The sequence below is a fragment of the Capricornis sumatraensis genome, chromosome 2, assembly GCF_032405125.1.
Source record: "Capricornis sumatraensis isolate serow.1 chromosome 2, serow.2, whole genome shotgun sequence".
Taxonomy (NCBI): Eukaryota; Metazoa; Chordata; class Mammalia; order Artiodactyla; family Bovidae; genus Capricornis; species Capricornis sumatraensis.
In genome coordinates, this window is record NC_091070.1 from 142,496,037 (window position 1) to 142,517,501 (window position 21,465).

General features: G+C 37.9%; 1 protein-coding gene across 2 annotated transcripts in view; it reads left to right on the forward strand.

Annotated features, from left to right (window-relative positions):
- The first annotated feature begins 749 nt into the window (after positions 1-749).
- Positions 750-21,465, forward strand: part of OLFM3 (olfactomedin 3) — a 47,819-nt gene continuing 27,103 nt past the window's right edge. Inside the window, exons 1-5 of one of the 2 annotated variants that reach the window (XM_068965729.1) lie at positions 750-895; positions 2,744-2,752; positions 8,227-8,253; positions 11,001-11,136; positions 20,667-20,822. In XM_068965729.1, the coding sequence (XP_068821830.1) occupies positions 750-895; positions 2,744-2,752; positions 8,227-8,253; positions 11,001-11,136; positions 20,667-20,822 (474 nt within the window). Of the gene's footprint in view, positions 896-2,743; positions 2,753-8,226; positions 8,254-10,989; positions 11,137-20,666; positions 20,823-21,465 lie in introns of both variants that reach the window. The other variant, XM_068965730.1, reaches the window with a different exon arrangement.

Below are 21,465 nucleotides of genomic sequence, written 5' to 3' on the forward strand. Positions count from 1 at the left end.
ATTCATTCATGAAAGCAAAACTAGGAACCTATGAAATTTCATTATCGGAAGCTTTTTTCCAAGGCTGCCTTTTCTCTCTATTCACATGTAATATGCCTAGGGCAATGTCCTCCATAGGCAGTAGCTATTAATCTCTGACAATTTTTTTAAGAAGCATCAGTGCTAATTTTAGGCTATATTAAAAAAAATAATTTCTTACACAGTATCTAATGATCTTGGATATTCTTTGCAGATTTTATTTTCATGTTTTGTCTAAAACCATTTTTTCCATGCTCAGAGAAATCTGTAGACAATAAGTTTGAAGTTTGAAACGTGTGCTGTGACAGACCTCAATTAACAGGGGTTTTTTGTTGCTGTTTTTATGAAGAATAAGGAACAGCTGATTATCCCAACAGAAATCCCAGAGGCAGTGAGAGAACTCTTCATGGTAACTGACTACAGTGGAGCAGGAAAAGCTCAAGTTTCCTCCTCCGTTTATCCTTATGATCTAAAAATTACCAACCAAGCCCCATCAAGAATATTTTGTCTGATGATCCAGCAAAGTACGCAGTAAAGGAGGAAAAGGAAGAACAGGGCACTTCCCGAAAGGGTGGGGGAAAGAGGTTCTGTGAGCTTCCCCGCGTGATTAGAGCTGGGGAAGTTGATCTCTTTTCATGCCGTGGATGTGGCTGCTGCAGTCACGCCTCCCGCTGCCAGCCCAGCACCAGGATCTTAATCAGTCACTATGAAAACTCATTAGCTCCACAGCAATGAGCCTTCCACTGCTGAAGCTTGGCGCTGTGCTTAGTACCATGGCAATGATCTCAAACTGGATGTCCCAAACTCTCCCATCCTTGGTAGGACTGAACACCACGAGGCTATCAACGCCAGATACCTTAGTAAGTCACTCCGGTGGGTTTGGCTGTCTTGGGAAGTAAGTGCATTAAAACAGTGGGCTTTTTTTTCTTTTCTTTTTTTTTTAAATAAACTGCAAAGGCTGAGATTTTGCTTCTCTATTCATAGGTCTACTTCAACGATACAGTATTTATGTGGTAACTATATTCATGGCTATTCTTTTATAAACACTTAAAAGTTACATCAAAGAATAAATCAACTGCCTGAGAAATTAACTGTGACAGGAAATACTAGATTCATTAAATTCTTAATGAAAAGCTTTAGTTTATATTATTCTGAGGTTTTAAAGGATTCTTTCTTTTTAAAGTATGTTTTGTTTCTTATGATTTCACTTCTTTTAACATATGTAAAATCCTCATAATTTGTCCTACAGAGCATGCTACAGAGTGTATTCTAGCTAATCTAGTTTTCCTACAGCAGGCTCTTCTTCAGAATTCAATTCCTGTGATTGTCTGAAATGTATTCAGTCGGAGAAACCAATCTCTATTAAATATACATGAATAATAATTTTAAAAAGCTCAACAATTTAAAGCCTGACCAAAAACACCTTTTTTTTTTTTTTGAGCTAACAATCATGAACAACAGAAAACTTACTTGATAAAATCATCTCCCTGTATTGTTTCATAAAGATTTCTCCTGTCACAAGTTTAACTCCTGTCCTCCTATAGTTTTTTCTCATTAATATTGTTTTAACCCTTCCCACATTATAACAAATGTCTTTTCTCATAGTTTATGAAACATGATTTAGTTAGCAATACCCTAAAATGTTTCAAATAAAAATTATTTTGTCAAATAGAGGGTTACAAATTAAAATAGAAGGAATATCCTAGAAAAACAATTTCTGTGTTAGCAAATAAAAATTACAGAAAGCATTCGTATTTGGAGTCCTAGAGTCCTTTACTTTTTTTAATCTGGTTTTATCATTGGACTGCTCCAACAGAAGTCAGATACTTAAAAAAAAACAATTCACCTTCAAGACCTGTTTTCAGTTACTACTAATAATTACTCCATCAATCAATGTATAATTAACTGAGTAGACTAGATCAAACTAATTGCATAACTTGCCAGCTACACCCAGTGCTCAGGGCACCAGAGAGCACATGTGAGGCACATTGTGACCTGCTTTCACATTTTAACCTCCCTCCAGTCACTGCAGCCACCTCAGTGTTTCCATGATTGAGAATGCCCTCCTTCCCTGTATGATGTGTGTGGCAGGAAGGATGTAAAAGGGATTATTCGCAGTTATAAAGAAAGCATATAACACAAGCTTATTGATGTGGCAACAATAAGCAATGACAAAACAAAGAAATGTAAACTATTTAATATTTACCGAACCAAGTATCTTAAACGTTCAAGTACCTGGTGATTTCTAACTACTTAGTTTTTGAATTAACTCTTTCAGGAAATGAACCATTTAAGCAATTCATGAATAAATTATATTTCAAACATGGTACCTTGGTTCTGATATATATATCTTTTGCATCTATAGATATTGGTTTGGTTATCTTCTATTTGTTGTTGATGGAGGAGAATCAACTTTCCAAAATCATAAATGATTCTTTTAGGATTTCTTACTCTTTTTTGAGTTTAAAGTAAATTCATTCCTTTACTTTCTGATTAGCAATCTTGGTTGAAAAATAAAAAATATTGGTATGGCCTACAAATGTTCTGACACAACTGAATCTTACTTTGAGTGACAAAAAGCAAACTAGAATTCAGAGAAGTTTACACTATGGTATTCATTTCTGCTGCTGCTGCTAAGTCACTTACTTCAGTCGTGTCCGACTCTGTGCGACTCCAGAGACAGCAGCCCACCAGGCTCCCCTGTCCCTGGGATTCTCTAGGCAAGAACACTGGAGTGGGTTGCCATTTCCTCCTCCAATGCATAAAAGTGAAAAGTGAAAGTGAAGTCCCTCAGTTGTGTCCGACTTCTGGCAACCCCAGGGACTGTAGCCTACCAGGCTCCTCCGTCCATGGGATTTTCCAGGCAAGAATACTGGAGTGGGGTGCCATTGCCTTCCCCATGGTATTCACTAGAATGGAGAAATCAGGTTGCAAAAGTGTATGCCAGTGAGTGTGTATGTTTCTATGTGCAGGTTTCACAGAAATGTTAAACTTTACAGAAGTACTTTCTCCATCTTAACTACATAAGATAATTGCTCATATCTTAGGATTCCTATGGTGAAAAACGAATGAATATACATTTCCTAGATTAAGATCATTAAATGTTAACACTGGAAAAGATCTTAGAAACTATCCAGGCCAGTTATTTTTGCACTACTTTTGGCAGTGGTGCCTCTTTTTTTTTTTTTTAGTTGAAACTTATATAATACATGCAGAATAAATATTTGTTGAATGAATCTTGAAGTAGAAATCTAATATATAAAACAGGTTATGGGTCAAAATATAAATGATGGGGAGGGGAGGCCTTACTGGGCCTCTACCATCTGTTCCCTCCCCACATAATCAACCCCCTTCCCTGATCAAAATACCTCCATGGGAACCTTAAAACTCTCAGGAGCTTAGCTGGAAATATGACTGATCTAATCCAACCTCCTTATTCTGCAAGTGGGAAGACTGACTTGCAGTCTAAATGTGTACATAACTAAAAAGAGTTCCCATCTCTGGTTAATGACAGAGCCAAGGGTGGAAGCAAGCCACCTGACTGCATTCCTGGCCAGGGAAGTCATCTCACACACCTTTGCTCACCCTATTCCTCCTGGACCCTGGTGCCACATGAGATTCTCTCTACCCAGTAGACAATTCCCTTTCTAGCAAGCAGAGCTATGATGTCCAGCCCTTCTCAAACTCTATCTATATTCACTTTAGGTGGTACAAATGGTATAAGCCTGAAACATCCCCCAAAATGAATGAATGAGTGAATAAATAAATGATGTTCAGTTACTCAGTCATGTCCAGTTCTGTGTGACCCCATGATCCCAGCACACCTGGCTTCCTTGTCCTTCTCTATTACCTGGAGTTTGCTCAAACTCTTATCCATTGAGTTGGTGATACCAGCTCAAATAAATAGTGTAGGTCTTAAAATTTGCTTTATGAGAGTCCGTGGGATGCACAGATGGCAAAAAATGCAGATTTACACAAATATGGATATGGTCTTTCTTTAAAATGGTAGTTTCAAAAGACCTTAATAAACAAAAATAAGATACAAAGAGTTTTAATCATTAAAGGCAATTAAGCCTTCTTATGGCATGTACCTCTGAAAAAGGTAGTATACATTTGCTTGCTCAAAAGCTTAAACAGGTTTTTAAATTTCCAAGATATTTTTGTTAGTAAGTTAAACACAGCTCCTTATTAGGGGAAAAAGCTCTCTGTTTCTCTTAGAATCCTGAAACATGCCTTTATCCTTCTCTTTGACCCTGTTTTCTTTTCCTTCTAATTGTTCCAGCCTTTGGAGGAGCTGTTGTCTGCAAAGGCAAAGCCTTGGCTCTGAAAAAGCTCAGGTTCCCTCTGGCACATCTCTCTGATGCAGAGTAACTTCCCCCTGAGGCTGAGCTTCTGAGAAATCCCCCATGCTGTGGATTCCACACCAGGAAGAACCTGGTAAAGAGCAATTAGATAAGCACAGGACATTCGGCTCACACCAGCTGTTCTCAGCCAGCCCCACTGCTGTGGTAGGAAGAGGCCTCGAGGGGACCTTGGGCATAAGTGATTTGTTTTGCTATATCTTCAAATAGCTTCTCCTCACAAATAACTCCTTCAGTGAGTCAGTCACTTTTAAGTTCTGGAAAATGAGTAGACTACCTAACGCAAACTCTCAAAGCTTTCCAGCTTTCTTAACTCACCAATTTTATTTTCAGTTCTGGACGAAAATATCTGACTTCTCTGTTTTGTATCACTATTTTACTCCCCCAAATCCTTAGGCAATGTCCATTTTGTGAAAGACCAACTAAACACATTAAGGAGATGGATGAGAGAACAGAATGGTGAATCTTGAAAGACACAGAGAACGTGATAATTGCCTTTGTAGAGTAGTATTATAAAGTGGGTAAGAGAGTAGATTTATTCCTGTTTAAGTACTTAAAGAAGTAGGCCCAAAGAGGAAAATTACAAAGAGATCCATTCCTTCAGGTTTCCACCAATGAAATCGGCTGCCTATGAAAAACAAATTCCTATCCTGTAGAATTTAAGTGGAAACACAACCAGAATACACAGAAGTGCCACTGAGTGGACAGACAGTTCCTGGTTTGACTTCTAAGTCTTTCCCAACTCTGTCACTGTGATTTCCAGAATAGGAGCAGAAATGACCAACCAACCTAACTTTGATGATGCCTTCAGTCTTTTAACTGTTTGTTCTGTATTTATGGTTGTTTTTCGTAGAGCTCTAAGGTTGTCTTCAGTGAAGAACATACATTTCTTATTTCAGTTCCAACTAGTCTCATAAGAAATGGGAAGAGAACTGCAATGCAGTGACATCTTTATTAACACATCCTCCATAACACAGCTTCTTTTAGCATGGTCTGTCAGCATCTCTGTAATTTCTGTCCTCACATTTCTTTGCTCCCCACAACTAAAGCCATTAGCATGCTAAACCGCATTTCATTATCTGAAACCAAACGTATCCCAAACAGAAAATTTATAAGAAGTTTTCATCAGGTATCTCCTCTAATGCATCAGGTATCTCCTACTGTAAATCAAACAGGTTTTAGTAAACAGATTTTTTTCCTACTTTATTTTCCCCTGCCTGTACACCACTTTTAGTAGCTAAAGACCTTATTCATTTTGCCTCCATCTGTACTTTTAAGAAATGCCCAGGCACTCAGCATAAAACATAAGACCTAGCAATGTGCAACTAGTTGATTCTATCCTCTTCAAAGGGTCAGAATTCTGTGCCTTCACCTGCCCCTGCACTTGTGTCCTGTCAAGACTACTGCTAACCACTCCTGTAGAGTTCCAATTGCTGCCTGTTTCCACAGTTTGGATAATACCCTCCACCTGCCTGGGTACATAACCTCTACAGACAGCTTTTTCAGCTATTGGTGAATGGACAAAGGCGCTTATCTGCAGGGCATAAACATAAATAGCTCTGGGCTGAAAACTGGAGAGAAACTGGTATAAGTCCCATATATGCCACTTACTTAATGGGTGACTTGGAAAAAAAATTGCTCAAGTTCTTTGAATTTCAGTTTCCTCATAAATAAGATGATGCCTATTCCTAAGGATCAGTGGTTCAAAAGAAGTGAAACAAGTACAAGAGAAGGGATCTTATAAAAAGAAAAATATGCTGAAATATACAATATTTTTACTTTTACCCCAGTCTTCAGGATCTTTCTTTTCTGTTACAAAGCCCTTGAAGTTCTGAGAGCTTCTCACGCAGTAATAGCTTTATATTTATAAAGCATAGGTTTGTAACTAAATTATAAACAAAAAACCCCAACTTGAAATCCGATTGTTAAAAATATCATTTTAATTCTCCTCTTTAGAGCATTCTTAAATATTTCATGAGTTTTGTAATATTAAAAACTGCTAAATAGTTCATTTAGTTCTTCTAATTAACACAAAAGGTTCAAAGAGAACTGCATCAGTAATCACTGTGCATAGCAATGCTTTGGGTAGTAATAAACCTCTGCACCCTCCAGGTCCAAGCAGTCAGCTCATTGGGAGTTCAGAAAATGCTATCAGGATCATCTTCACCATACAAGAAAGGGAATTTCAGGCAACTGGTGGTGCAGTGTGGTGGTTAAACTTTCAAACTCTGATACCAGACTGTGCAAATATGTAAATCCAAGCTCTGCTGATTACCACCATCATGACCTTGAGCAAGTTTCTTACTGTCTCAAATTCACAGTTTCCCCACCTATAAAATGGGCAGAATGATACCATTTGGTCCATAGAGTTACTGTGATATTCAAAGGGAGTAATGCATGTGAACTGCCAACTGAAGACTAGGAGCTCCATAAATGTTTGCTGTTACTATTACATGAGTTTCATGTTGACACTTGAGGAATCATTTTTTTTTTTTTTAAGTTAAAATGGGAGCAGGTCTTTTCTCATTGGTATCTAAAACCCATCTAAACTTTCTACCTGAGGTCTTAGTTGGTTTTATTTTTACCCTCTTTTCAATGCCAATATGGGTGCCACAAATGAGAACACTAGAGCTACTCACAAAACTTCCTTCATTCATCACTAAACCTGACACAGAAATCTCTATCAAACCCACACAGCTGTCAAGCCCTCATCTTTTACACTAGCTTTTTTCTCTTTTGAGTTACCTTTTCTTGCCAAAGAGGTAAGCTGCCAAAGTTGAGATCATTCAAACTAAATCTGTATAGATAAGGCCAGGGTTCTTTTCAATAATACTTAGAAGACAATTGAACGTACAAACAAGACCAGAGTCTATTCTTATTAAGCTGACACTTCAGGAAGAATGATAAAAGAACATCAAATTCTACTCACCTTTTCTGCTTCCCTCATTTCAGAGAGCAACTGACACCTTGCCCAGATGTGATAAGCCCCTCACTAGTTAGCCAAATACCTGGCAAGCAAACATCAATATTAATGCTGCCAGGTTTAATAATCAGTATTTGCACTGCTGTTAAAGATATTTTAGTATTATAATTGTGTGGCCCCTTCTCCTTTATACAAAAGCTAAACACATTCTAGTGAGAAGCCTTAGTTTTCTGACACATTTGAGATTTGTGTCCAATGTCAAGAGCAGCTTAATTGAAACTATAGGACCTATGTCAAGATATATTTGTTCCATACAGTCACTCAGCTTAAACCTTTAATTATATCATTAAAAGTACTCTGCTAAGCTTTACCTATCCCTATTCTGTAGAAAACCTCTTTGCATTTTTCTTCTTTAATTAAAAAAAGACTATCTTTAAGATCCTATCTATTCTAGTCATATATAATTCTAAGTACATTTTTTCTATCTTAATCAGTAGTTAAGCATAAATGCTAGAAAGAAGGAGTAAGGGGAATGGAAAAAAAAATAAAGAAGTGGTAATGAGTCCAACACCCCAGAAATAAATGGCAGCACAGGATACTTCTATGAATTATCTGAAAAAGGAGGTTAAAAGGTAGGTTTGGTATCAGTTGCTTTCTATTACAGACCAAGGACAAGGACTATGACATCTGAGTTTCATAAGTTTAAAATTTATAGCTTCTGCATGATTGGTGTTGGAATGACTTTAAGCACTCTGTAGTGATTATCTCTAAACCTCTTGGGAAAAAAAAAAAAAAATCTGCGTGTTGGTTGATGGTATGTGATGAGCTGTGGCCTGGGAGAGAGTGGGAGAGTATATCTGTTCTGCAAATTCCAAGACAGTAGATTCCACAGCAGCTCTGTGTAGAGAGTTCAGCCTGGCTGAGTTCACGTAAGAATCTGCTTCCTACCAAGTAAAGTGCTTCAGTATACATTTAGGCAAACACACCAGCGCAATTACACCAAGCATTATGCAAAATAGCTCTCTGCTGGTCACCACGTACCTCCTTGTTTCTAACCCCACCTCAGTCCTTCTTTCATCCTCCCTTATTCTAGTCCCTTCAGCCTGAGTCTTTAAATACCTTCTTTTATAGACAAAATGCATCTCTCTCTTCTCCTGATCATTTAAGAAATACCTCCTTTTATGTGGATTGCCTGGAAAACATAGAGGAGAAGGCAAAGAAAAGCTGGAGAATTTCAAATCCCAGTTGCAGAACTTAGTCAGAGCTTAGCTAGAAAGAGGCCCACCAATTTATCTAGTATTTTCACAGGAAAAAGAAACTCAGATGCAAACTGGATAGTCTGTCTATGTAACATTTGTTATGTAGTTTTTTCAGTATCCATATGATTGACCTTTAAGAATAATTATCTAGATGTTCAGCATCATATTAATATGGCCATAACATGGGAATTAACAGCAAGACAATATGTCTATACAGTCTAATAAGGGAGCCACTGTGGCTACTGGAATGTGGCTAGGCCAAATTAAGGTATGCCATGAGAGTAAAATGCACATTCAATTTCAAGCAGTGTACAAAAAAGGAGGAAAAACAATGTAAAATATCTCATGAATAATTTTTATATTGATTATACATGTTGAAACAATAATATTTATATATATCAGGTTAAATAAAATATATTATTAAATTAATTTCACTTATACCCTTTTATTTTTTTAAACCTGCCCACTAGAAAATTTAAAATTATCCATGTGGCTCTCAATCTATTGAACAGTACCACTCTTGCTTCATACAAAACTCTATGACATATAAGCTGCACTTTCTTAGGCAGGTTAACTAACTTTCTCTTCTGCGAAATGGGAATAACTATTATTCCTGATTCTTGGCATCCTTGATTGTATCCTTCCATTAACAAGTCAATGCATCTGACTTGTCCCTTGGAATAGGGTCAAATCTTGAGCAGGCAGCATTCCTCAGCCTCAGCAAATCCCAAAGAGAACTCAGTTGAGGGTCAAGCCACTGATACCCTCAGCAATTGGAGGAATGAAAGAGTGCCTCTTTGAGCACTGCATCAAGGCAACTACAATTTCTGATTGTATAATGCCGAATCTATGCTCAAAGCACAGCTCTTCTGAAAAATAACTAGGCAAAAATGAGTTACTTATTTTTGTACTTGATAGAATGTAATTAATATAGCAGACAGGAAATAGCCAATATATCCCATAGTTGGATATAGACTAATTATTTAAACAAGACATAAGAAAGATAGATAATACTACTACACAATGCATATTAACTGCCTAGTGAATAGTTCAAACAATCCTTCAGAAGAGGCTGAAACCATGTCTCAGTCTCAGCTGCTTAGTTATGTCCAACTCTTTGAGACCCCAAGAACTATAGCCTGCCAGGGTCCTCTGTCCATGGGATTTTCCTGGCAAGAATACTGGAGTGGATTGCTATTTCCTCCTCCAGAGGATATTCCTGACCGAGGGACTGAACCCATGTCTCCCACGTCTCTTGCACTGCAGGTGGATTCTTTACCACTAAGCCACCAGGGAAACCATAAAGTGAAACTGAAAGTTGCTCAGTCATGTCCGACTCTTTGCCACCCTGTGGACTAGACAGTCCATAGAATTTTCCAGGCAAGAATACTAGTGCGTGCAGCCATTCCTTCTCCAGAGGATCTTCCCAACCCAGGGATCGAACCCAGGTCTCCTGCATTGCAGGCAGATTCTTTACCAGCTGAGCCACCAGGGAAACCCAAGGGGAAACCATAAGGGCTGAATAACTAAAGGTTTATTAAGGAGGTATTTCAAATAGGAGAACAAAAAGGGTAATATACAAAGGTGTGAATCTAGGTGAGCATGCGTTCAGGACACACCAAGACCCATTGGATGGAAAGAAGTTTCTTATAGGAAGATACAGGGGGTAAACTAGAAACAGAAATAGGGGGCAGACTGCAGTAGAACAGAAACATCATTTTGAGATAAGCTTCTAGGGAGGCAGGTGGTAAGTGCATAAAAGTAATCTGGGAAGATCAATATTGCCAGAGTAATTTGGCCTCTGCCAAAATACTGTCTTTAACTCCTCTGAAACTCTATATCCTTTGTGAAAAAATGTTGGTCTAATTACTTTTACCCTATATTTTCATGTGATACCTTTCTAGCTTTAGTAATAATTGACCCTTCAATACATAGGAAGCTCTCTGGGAGAGAATTTTGCTTCAGAACACATGAACAGTAATCAGAAAAAATATATATATATACTACTAATTACCATTTGTGTTGAAAAAGACAAACTAACAGATCTTATACAGAAAGACTGGTGATATGTGACTAAGTATTTAGCAGATACTTCTAAAGTTGCATCAAAATGTCCAAATATGACAGAAAGCATTAGGGAGTGGTGTAGGATAAATAATCAATGATACACAATCAAAATCAATAATATGGAACCAAAAGAAAAAGGTAGAGTCTCCTTCTGGCCATTGAAAAGGAAGTTGTAAATGAATGAACATGTGCTGCCTACTTGAATTGTTCAATCTCGTTTTTAACTTTAGAGAAAAACTATTTAAGAGAAAACTATTTAGAGAAAAACTAAAAATAAAAAGATACTTTGCTTAAAATTATACAAACTCATGCTCTCTTTAACTCTCTATGTGTTTTGTATGTTTGCTGTTGGTTTCCTCAGACTCAGATTAGTCCCAAAGAAGGGTGGCAGGTATATAGCTCAGCACAGGATCCTGATGGACGATGCATTTGCACAGTGGTTGCTCCAGAACAAAACCTGTGTTCCCGGGATGCCAAAAGCAGGCAGCTTCGCCAGCTGCTGGAAAAGGTAGGTGTACTCTGTCCCCTGTGAATATTCTTACTGAAATCTACCATTAGTTATAAAGGAAATATGGGAAAGCAGGTTAGCGTAAGGAGGAGTCTTCCAATTTTTCCCCCCTTGGAAGCAGTACCACAAGATTCCTTCTCTACTGTTCTATTTATGACTTTTACTGTTTGGAATCTTGCGCTAATATAATTTCCATCATATTTCTAAACATCCATTTGATCTCCCCTGAAGAAAAAAAATAGTACGAAGCCTTATTCCTATGTCAGAAATTTAGCCTCAACTCTCAAGATCACACTAAACTCTTTGAGCTCATACTTTTGGATCTCGTTAGCAACCTTGCAAGGAAGTAAAAATAATGGCATACAATATGCAAGCTATTTGGACAGATAATGAATAATTCTAAATATTTATCATCATCCTTTAAGTCATTCCTTTGAACATTAAGTTCTTCAATTTCATTCAAGAGCATTCTCTCCATATAATTTACTTAAGCTGGATCCATAACAATCAAATGCAGAATGCCCTTGATTTATTCTCTTTCACAGATGAAAGTCATCTCATGAAAGGTTATTTATGTTTAGTTTAGGGACAAAAAAAAAAAAAAAAACACAATGAATGGTTCTTTCAATTTTTCTCATTCAGACTTTCACAGTGTCAGTCCCTGAATATAGTTGGACAGCTGGAGTGGCCAGACTCATGGAAGGATGACAACGTATTTGAATTTTAAATACTCTTGGGGATAATAAGATAAATTAGGTAGTATGTGTTTTCAGAGGATATCATGCTCAACAATTCACTCTGTGTAATATCATTTCCATGATCATCTACACAATTACGGCACAAAATAGGAAGCTTTAACAGAAAATAGAGAAACTAGAAAAATGAAAGCACTGAATCTGTTAATACAGACATTCCTATTTTATGGAATTTAAGCTGCAGTAACTCTCTTCCACTGCCACATAAATAAAATAACTTTCCTCAGTGTACACTATTTGAAAGTGTTTTGATGCCCTAAGATTTTAAGTTTTTTCATTTTCATACAGAGATTAGTCTTTCTGATGCCCTTATCCTCGGAGTTATCATCATCTATTTGCTCTCTTTTCTTAAGACTCTTTTTAAACAAGATCCAGTCTTCCCTGTTCCTTTAAAATCTTTCTCCCAGACAAGAGCAAATTTAATTGTCATTCAAGTTAATGACTCCAGCTATCAACTGTTAGAAATCATGACATATGAACTATGGTTATTCTTGTGTATTATTTTCCAATCTAGATTTTCTTTATATATCTGAAAAAAATTGAAACATATAGTTTAGTATTGTTTGGTTACTAAGGAAATTAATTAGGCTGGTAAAAAGATTTAATCTTTTAAATCCAATTTTGCTTTTCTATTAGTTTGCATTTCTTCTCAGATTACTTTTTACTCCAATCCTCTTTTCTACACACAAAAAATATCTTCTTTCTACACGTTTGTTGAGAAAATTTTTCTTAGACATGATTGCCTTATTTGTATTACTATTTTAAGTATATTATTGCATACACACATCTAAAAATAGACATTTCCTCAAAAAATCAGTTGAAAAATTCAAATAAACTGGGAAAGTCAGGAAGTAGATAATACTCTCTACGTGTCCAGAGTGAAATGTATTCCAGAGCTATGAGAAAACCTAAAATTTGTGAAGGACGAATGAGGCAAGACGAGTACAACTAAAGGTAACTGACTGAAAGCAATCACTGAAATGTATATGACCACACCATTCAATAGGCAATTTGTTTAGTTTTAAAGAAATTGTAGAAAATGACATTAAAAAAAAATTCAGCAATACCTAAATGACAAAAGACAAAATTCATTAACAGTATCAAGGTCACCCCAAGTTAGGTTTATCAGATTCACCATTTGGTAGTTTTATGGCAACAGAAGAATAGTAAATTGTATGCACTATACACAGTGACCTGAAGAATATAAATAGCACTGGTTTGCTGCATTGACCCAAAGAAAGCGTATCTGAAATCAGCATTCTCTGTTTAGACTGAGCCAGTCCCTTGCTGACTTCTCTGAAAACGTGAAAGGGTCAGAGGCTCAGTCAGTTCTCTGTGACACTTTGCGATCCCAAGGACTATGTAGCCTGCCAGGTTCCTCTGTCCGTGGGATTCTCAAGGCAAGAATACTAGAGTGTTGCCATTTCTTTCTCCAGGGGATCTTCCCATCCCAGGGATAAAAACTGGGTCTCCCGCATTGCAGGCAAATTCTTTACTATCTGAGCCACCAGGGAAGCTCCTGCTGACTTCATAGTTTTACAAATATCCAAGGTACCAGACAGCAAATAGAAGCATGACCATTAAGCAGCCCATTTCACTATTAACCAAAGGATTGATTTAATCATATAAGGGAACACTCGTAATAAGAATAATATTAATAACAATAGTTCCCATCTATTATATTTGTATCTGCTCCATTCCAATTTCATAGCAGACAGATGTCCTTCTAAGTTTACATAAAAGGAAAATGATGCTTTTTGAGGCTAAAAACCTTATCATTGTCAGTCAATCAGTAGACTGTGAATCCATACCAGATCAACTTTGCATTTTCTAACACCATGCCAGTGTCATTCAAAATGCCACTGGTGGTACCCACAATTATTTAATACAAGCTCTGTAAAATATTTTAAACAAGTACATTTATACTTCTAAATATTAGAAAGATTACAATTGGTTTTACAATACATCAGGCCTTAGTGTGTCCCAGCTAAAATCTTTTACCTAAAAAAAGTTTGTCTGTCAGCTATTTAGCTTCTCTGTACATACTTCCATTGTCTAGGTCAATATTGCCTAAAATGTGATTTTTGGAACAGGATGCTGGTGACATCCTTCCAATAAAATAATTTTAAACACCAGTCACTCTTGAAGATTTCCATCACAGAGTTCAATACTAAAGGTTCCGTGGAGACCTACAGTAGTGAAATCCCTGTTTAGTTGTGTTAACCCCAACACTATCCAAGCATATTGAACTGTAGAGCTTTATTATTAATTTTTTAAGTAGCCTCTGCACTAATCATGGCCTCTCAGGTGGCTCAGACAGTAAAGAATCTGCCTGCAAAGCGGAAGACCCAGCTTTGATTCCTGGATCAGGAAAATCCCCTGGAGAAGGAAATGGCAACCCATTCTAGTATTCTTACCTGGAGAATTCCATGTACAGAGGAGCCTGGCCAGCTACATGGGGTCTGCAAAGAGTTGGACGCTAATTATAAATAGGGGTGGGAATCTAAGTTAATTTGTGTTTAAGTTTAGAAAGGACTCAGACATTTCATTTATCCTAATTAAGAGGATAAATAAAGAATTTAAAAAAAACTATGAATGAAAGGGGACAATAAGCTTGCCACACTGTGGAGAGAGACATGAGTAAGGCATCTGAATGACAGTACGTCAGTGATAAGCAGACTAACAGAGGAGGAAGTCTCCTTCCCACAAGTGTAATGCTGGGGGTCCAGTCTCGAGTCTCAGCAAGAAACTGATTCTCAGTGGGTCTCTATGACCAGTGGGAAAGTAAACAGTCTGAGGTACAGCCATCAGGAAAAGCAAAAGGCAGCCCAGAACCATCCTTCCCAACTAGACTATTCCATCTCTTGTCACACCCCAAATGTAGCTCTTATAATTATTCATGATTATTCAATACTGAAGGTCACAATTAAGTCTCAGCAAAAATTCTCTCAGTACATTTTCCCATAACACAAATAAAGTTGAAAATTAACTTCATAGGGTAACTTAGAGGCAAAATAAAAGAGAGGGTGTTTTAACTATCCAGAATATCTCACTTGTCTATCAGTTTATAGCTCTACGTGCTGTGCGTGCTTACTCAGTCAGGTCCAACTCTTTCCCGCCCCATGGTCTATAGCCCACCAGGCTTCTCTGTCCACAGGGATTCTTCAGAAAGGAATACTGGAGTGGGTTGCCATGCCCTTCTCTAGGGGATCTTCCTTAACTCTATGGACTCTGCCAAAGTACACAGAAATCCTAGGAGAATATTGGCCATCCTAATGATGACTGTCTTCATAGAAAAATACCACATTTAAATGTGTAGCGTGTTTCTTTAATACAAATGGTTTTTCTTCTTTCATGCTTAACCATAAGAGAGATGAAAATTATTTTGAAAGCACTGCATTTATCTAAGATGCAGTCACCAGGCTTTCAATGTTGCCTCAGTAATTTTGTGCTGAATCAAAGATTTTTCTAAACAAAGCTTTCTGAATGTAGGAATGATAGTAAATTAAGAAATATTTCAGATCATGTAATACTATAGCCTAACCGCTGACAGGAGAAAGACACTTTTCTTAAAATATTAACTTGTTACCTTTTACTGCTACTAAAAGCCAAAGACAATTTTCAGTTCAGTTCAGTTGCTCAGTCGTGTCCAACTTTGCGACACCATGGACAGCAGCATGCCAGGATTCCCTATCCATCACCAACACCCAGAGTTTACTCAAACTCGTCTCATTGAGTCAGTGATGCCATCCAACCACCACATGGTCTAAGTCTCCTTCTCATCCCGCCTTCAATCTTTCCCAGCATCAGGGACGTTTCAAATGAGTCACCTCTTCACATGAGGTGGCCAAAGTATTAGAGTTTCAGCTTCAACATCAGTCCTTCCAGTGAACACCCAGGACTGATCCCCTTTAGGATGGACTGGCTAGATCTCCTTGCAGTCCAGTTCAGTTCAGTTCAGTCGCTCAGTCGTGTCCGACTCTTTGTGACCCCATGAATCACAGCACGCCAGGCCTCCCTGTCCATCACCATCTCCCAGAGTTTACTCAGACTCACGTCCATCGAGTCAGTGGAACCATCCAGCCATCTCATCCTCTGTCGTCCCCTTCTCCTCCTGCCCCCAGTCCCTCCCAGCATCAGAGTCTTTTCCAATGAGTCAACTCTTCGCATGAGGTGGCTAAAGTACTGGAGTTTCAGCCTTAGCATCATTCCCTCCAAAGAAATCCCAGGGCTGATCTCCCTCAGAATGGACTGGTTGGATCTCCTTGCAGTCCAAGGGACTCTCAGGAGTCTTCTTCAACACCACAGTTCAAAAGCATCAATTATTCAGTGTTCAGCCTTCTTCACAGTCCAACTCACATCCATACATGACTACTGGAAAAGCCATAGCCTTGACTAGATGGACCTTTGTTGGCAAAGTAATGACTCTGCTTTTTAATATGCTGTCTAGGTTGGTCATAACTTTTCTTCCAAGGAGGAAGCATCTTTTAATTTCATGGCTGCAACCACCATCTGCAGTCATTTTGGATCCCCCCCAAAATAAAGTCTGCCACTATTTCCACTGTTTCTCCATCTATTTCCCATGAAATGATGGGACCAGATGCCATGATCTTTGTTTTCTGAATGTTGAGCTTTAAGCCAACTTTTTCACTCTCCTCTTTCACTTTCATCAAGAGGCTTTTCAGTTCCTCTTCACTTTCTGCCATAAGGGTGATGTCATCTGCATATCTGAGGTTATTGATATTTCTCCCGGCAATCTTGATTCCAGCTTGTGCTTCTTTAAGCCCAGCGTTTCTCATGATGTACTCTGCATATAAGTTAAATAAGCAGGGTGACAATATACATCCTTGACATACTCCTTTTCCTATTTGGAACCAGTCTGTTGTTCCATGTCCAGTTCTAACCGTTGCTTCCTGACCTGCGTACAGGTTTTCAAAAGGAAAATCAGGTGGTCAGGTATTCACATCTCTTTCAGAATTTTCCACAGTTTGTGGTGAGCCACATAGTCAAAGGCTTTGGCATAGTCAACAAAGCAGACATAGATGTTTTTTTTTTTTGGAACTCTCTTGCATTTTTGATGATTAAGTGGATGTTGGCCATTTGATCTCTGGTTCCTCTGCCTTTTTAAAACCAGCTTGAACATTTGGAAGTTCATGGTTCATGTATTGCTGAAGCCTGGCTTCGAGAATTTTGAGCATTACTTTATTAGCATGTGAGATGAGTGCAATTGTGCAGTAGTTTGAGCATTCATTGTCGTTGCCTTTGGGACTGGGGTGAAAACTGACTTTTTCCAGTTCTGTGGGCACTGCTGAGTTTTCCATATTTGCTGGCATATTGAATGCAGCACTTTCACAGCATCATCTTTTAGGATTTGAAAGAGCTCAAATGGAATTCCATCACCTTTACTACCTTTGTTTGTAGTGATGCTTCCTAAGGCCCAGTTGACTTCACATTCCAGGATGTCTGGCTATAGGTGAGTGATCACATCATCATGATTATCTGGGTCGTGAAGATCTGTTTTGTACACCTCTTCTGTGTATTCTTGCCACTTCTTCTTAATATCTCCTGCTTCTCTTAGTTCCATACCATTTTTGTCCTTTATTGAGGCCATCTTAGCATGAAATGTTCCTTTGGTATCTCTAGTTTTCTTGAAGAGATCTCTAGTCTTTCCCATTCAATTGTTTTCCTCTATTTCTTTGCATTGATCGCCGAAGAAGGCTTTCTTATCTCTCCTTGCTATTCTTTGGAACTCTGCATTCAGATGGGTATATCATTCCTTTTCTCCTTTGTTTTTTACTTCTCTTTCACAGCTATTTGCAAGGCCTCCTCAGACAGCCATTTTGCTTTTTTGCATTTCTTTTTCCTGGGATGGTCTTGCTCCCTGTCTCCTGTACAATGTCACAAACCTCTGTCCATAGTTCATCAGGCACTCTGTCTATCAGTTCTAGTGTCTTAAATCTATTTCTCACTTCCACTGTATAATCATTAGGGATTTGATTTAGGTCATACCTAAATAGTCTAGTGGTTTTCCCTACTTTCTCAAATTTAAGTCTGAATTTGGCAATAAGGAGTTCATGATGTGAGCCACAGTCAGCTCCCTGTCTTGTTTTTGCTGACTGTATAGAGCTTCTCCATCTTCAGCTGTAAAAAATATAGTCAATCTGATTTCAGTGTTGACCATCTGGTGATGTCCATGTGTAGAGTCTTCTCTTGTGTTGTTGGAAGAGTGTGTTTGTTATGACCAGTGCATTCTCTTGGCAAAACTCTATTAGCCTTTGCCCTGCTTCATTGTGTACTCCAAGGCCAAATTTGCCTGTTACCCTAGGTGTTTCTTGACTTCCTACTTTTGCATTCCAGTCCCCTATAATGAAAAGGACATCTTTTTTGGGTGTTAGTTCTAGTAGGTCTTGTAGGTCTTCATAGAACCGTTCAACTTCAGCTTCTTCAGCATTACCAGTTGGGGCATAGACTTGGATTACTATGATATTGAATGGTTTGCCTTGGAAATGAACAGAGATCATTCTGTCGTTTTTGAGATTGCATCCAAGTACTGCATTTCAGACTCTTTTGTTGACTATGATGGCTACTCCATTTCTTCTAAGGGATTCTTGCTCATAGTAGTAGACATAATGGTCATCTGAGTTAAATTCACACATTCCAGTCCATTTTAGTTCTCTGATTCCTAAAATGTCAATGTTCACTCTTGCCATCTCCTGTTTGACCACTTCGAATTTGTCCTGATTCATGGACCTAACATTCCATGTTCCTATGCAATATTGCTCTTTACAGCATCAGATCTTACTTCCATCACCAGTCATATCCACAACTGGGTGTTATTTTTGCTTTGGCTCCATCTCTTCATTCTCTGGAGTTGTCTCTCCTCTGATCTCCAGTAGCATATCGGGCACCTAATGACCTAGGGATTTCATCTTTCAGTGTCCTATCTTTTTTGCATTTTCATACTGTTCATGGTGTTCTCAAGGCAAAAATACTGACGTGGTTTGCCATTCCCTTGCCTAGTGCACCACATTTTGTCAGAACTCTCCACCATGACCTACCTGAGTTGGGTGGCCCTACATGGCATGGCTCATAGTTTCATGGAGTTAGACAAGTCTGTGGTAATTTTACCCAATAGATAAAAGTAAGATAATTTTACCCAAAAGATATTTATTGAGCAATTATTCCATACCTGGTTCTGTGTAAGGTCTTGGGGGTAAGAGGTATGAATAAGGCACAGCATCTAACCTCATGGAATTTACAGAAGGACAGCCATTTTTGTGCTTCCTATTCACACACATTACACAATTAGGTTAATATAAGTGAGATTGTAGTATGTCCTGAAAGACAAGTTTTGTGAAGAACAGGACTATCCATTAAGACAGCAGAAAGAGAAACAGAAAAATAAGACCTCTGGGGGAAAAATAGTGGAGGAACTGAGGCAAGCCAAGGCAGAATAATTCACTGCCTTTTCTGAATATTCTAGATCTGAGGGATATATTGACAATGGGTTCTTTAAAGCTAGCTGGTCCACTAAGCTCTGCGACTTTACCTGATGACAGAAATTTGTCTCTGAACAAATCATCCCTTTCTTATTTGTAACTCATAAATTTTACAATGAAAATAAGTTTTTACATGTTACATAAATAATACATGCTTATTTTAAAGCATATAGAATAACAGATAAAAATATATTAAATGAAGCAAGTGAAAGTCGCTCAGGTGTGTCTGACTCTGTGACTGCATGAACTACACAGTCCATGGCATCCTCCAGGCCAGAATACTGGAGTGGGTAGCTCTTCCCTTCTCCAAGGGGTCTTCCCAAGCCAGGGATCGAACCCAGGGTCTCTGAATTGCAGACAGATTCTTCAGCAGATGAGCTACCAGGGAAGCCCAAATGAAGCAAAACTCACCTGAAATCCCACCATTTTTGACCATGCTTTCATGTATTCATTTATGTAAGTAAAAATATAATTCTATGTAGATGAATTTATATATAATAATTACCAGGGACATCTTTCTGCAATATTTTGTTACTTCTCTTCTTACCCACATCTCACCACCCACCAGGAAAGAAATATCAACCACCTAATATGTATTCTAATCCTTCCATATCTTGATGCACATCATTTGAAATTTTTCATTTTGTATTGGAGAATAGCGAATTTATAATATTGTGACAGTTACAGGTGAACAGCAAAGGGATTTCCAGGTCTCTTCAACAGTACCCTCTCCAAGTTAGGAGGTGTCCCAGCCCTACAACCATTCATCTTGCTCAATTCAGCCTCACCCCTGGGAGTACATCACATGCAGCCTGAAGTAACTATACTGGAATGCTTGCATTCTAGATCTGTTGGACACTTCACTACCCCCAAAATTGCTCAGCATCCCAGACTTTGAGGATGTCAGAGTTAGTACTGATAGAAACAACTTATCTTAACATTTAACAGATTGAGCCATCATAAGCTTACTAAGCTCTGGAAATGAATATTCTATTTTTTTAATTTATTATGATATATCAAATTCTTATTTATAGTTAGTCATTTCTAATGCTAGAATGTTCATTTTATTATTTCCTGCCTAGCTGTAATTTTCTTTTGCTACATTATTGGAATGTTTCTTATGAAGAATTGCCCTTCTGAAAGTATGTCCTGTGGGAATGTAATTATGGATTTGGCATTGCCAGTTTTATTAGTGGAAAAAACTGATTTTTTTTTTTTTTTGCATATACCTCAGTAGTATAGACAATAATGTACAGCCAGTGTTCTTGTTTAACAGGTTCAGAATATGTCCCAATCTATTGAAGTCTTAAACTTGAGAACTCAAAGAGATTTCCAATACGTCCTAAAAATGGAAACACAAATGAAAGGGCTGAAGGCCAAGTTTCGGCAGATTGAAGATGACCGGAAGACACTAATGACCAAGCATTTTCAAGTAGGTGTGACTTCAGCTGTCTTATTAATGCAAATAAGACACTGAGTACAATGGACAGCCACCATGACACTCAGCTAGAAATAACTGTGCATTGGCCCATATACGTAAGGTTCAAGACTCAGTGGGACGTCAATCATCTCTCCACTGAAACTGACCATTAGCTGGTTGGAATGCATAGAAAACTTGCTATAAAAACAGCCTCACCCTCCTTGAGCTAGGTGGAGACTGTGGATAGATTTAAAGGCATTTCAATGTATATGCCAATGGGAAATCTAGGAAAATTAATAACTAAATTTGTCAAAGACTTTCTGATGATTTTATGCTTTGCTAAAATGAAGAGAAATATAGAGAATATAAATTATTAAAAGAAGCAATAATACCACCATTATTAACAGCACATAAAAGAGGGTTGGTTTCACTATTTGATGTAAATAAAGTTTTTTTTTTCAATTTTTAAGCCATTTATTGACTATCTAGAAACACAGAAAATGGAGAAATGGTGCTTTTGAGCACACTATGTGGACATTTATGACACTGTCATAGATTGAAATAAAATCTGACCATGATAATGCCATTTGATCTTCTACGAAAAAGTCACAATCTGCCAGACAAAGGCACAGGACACAGTTTATAAAACATATTA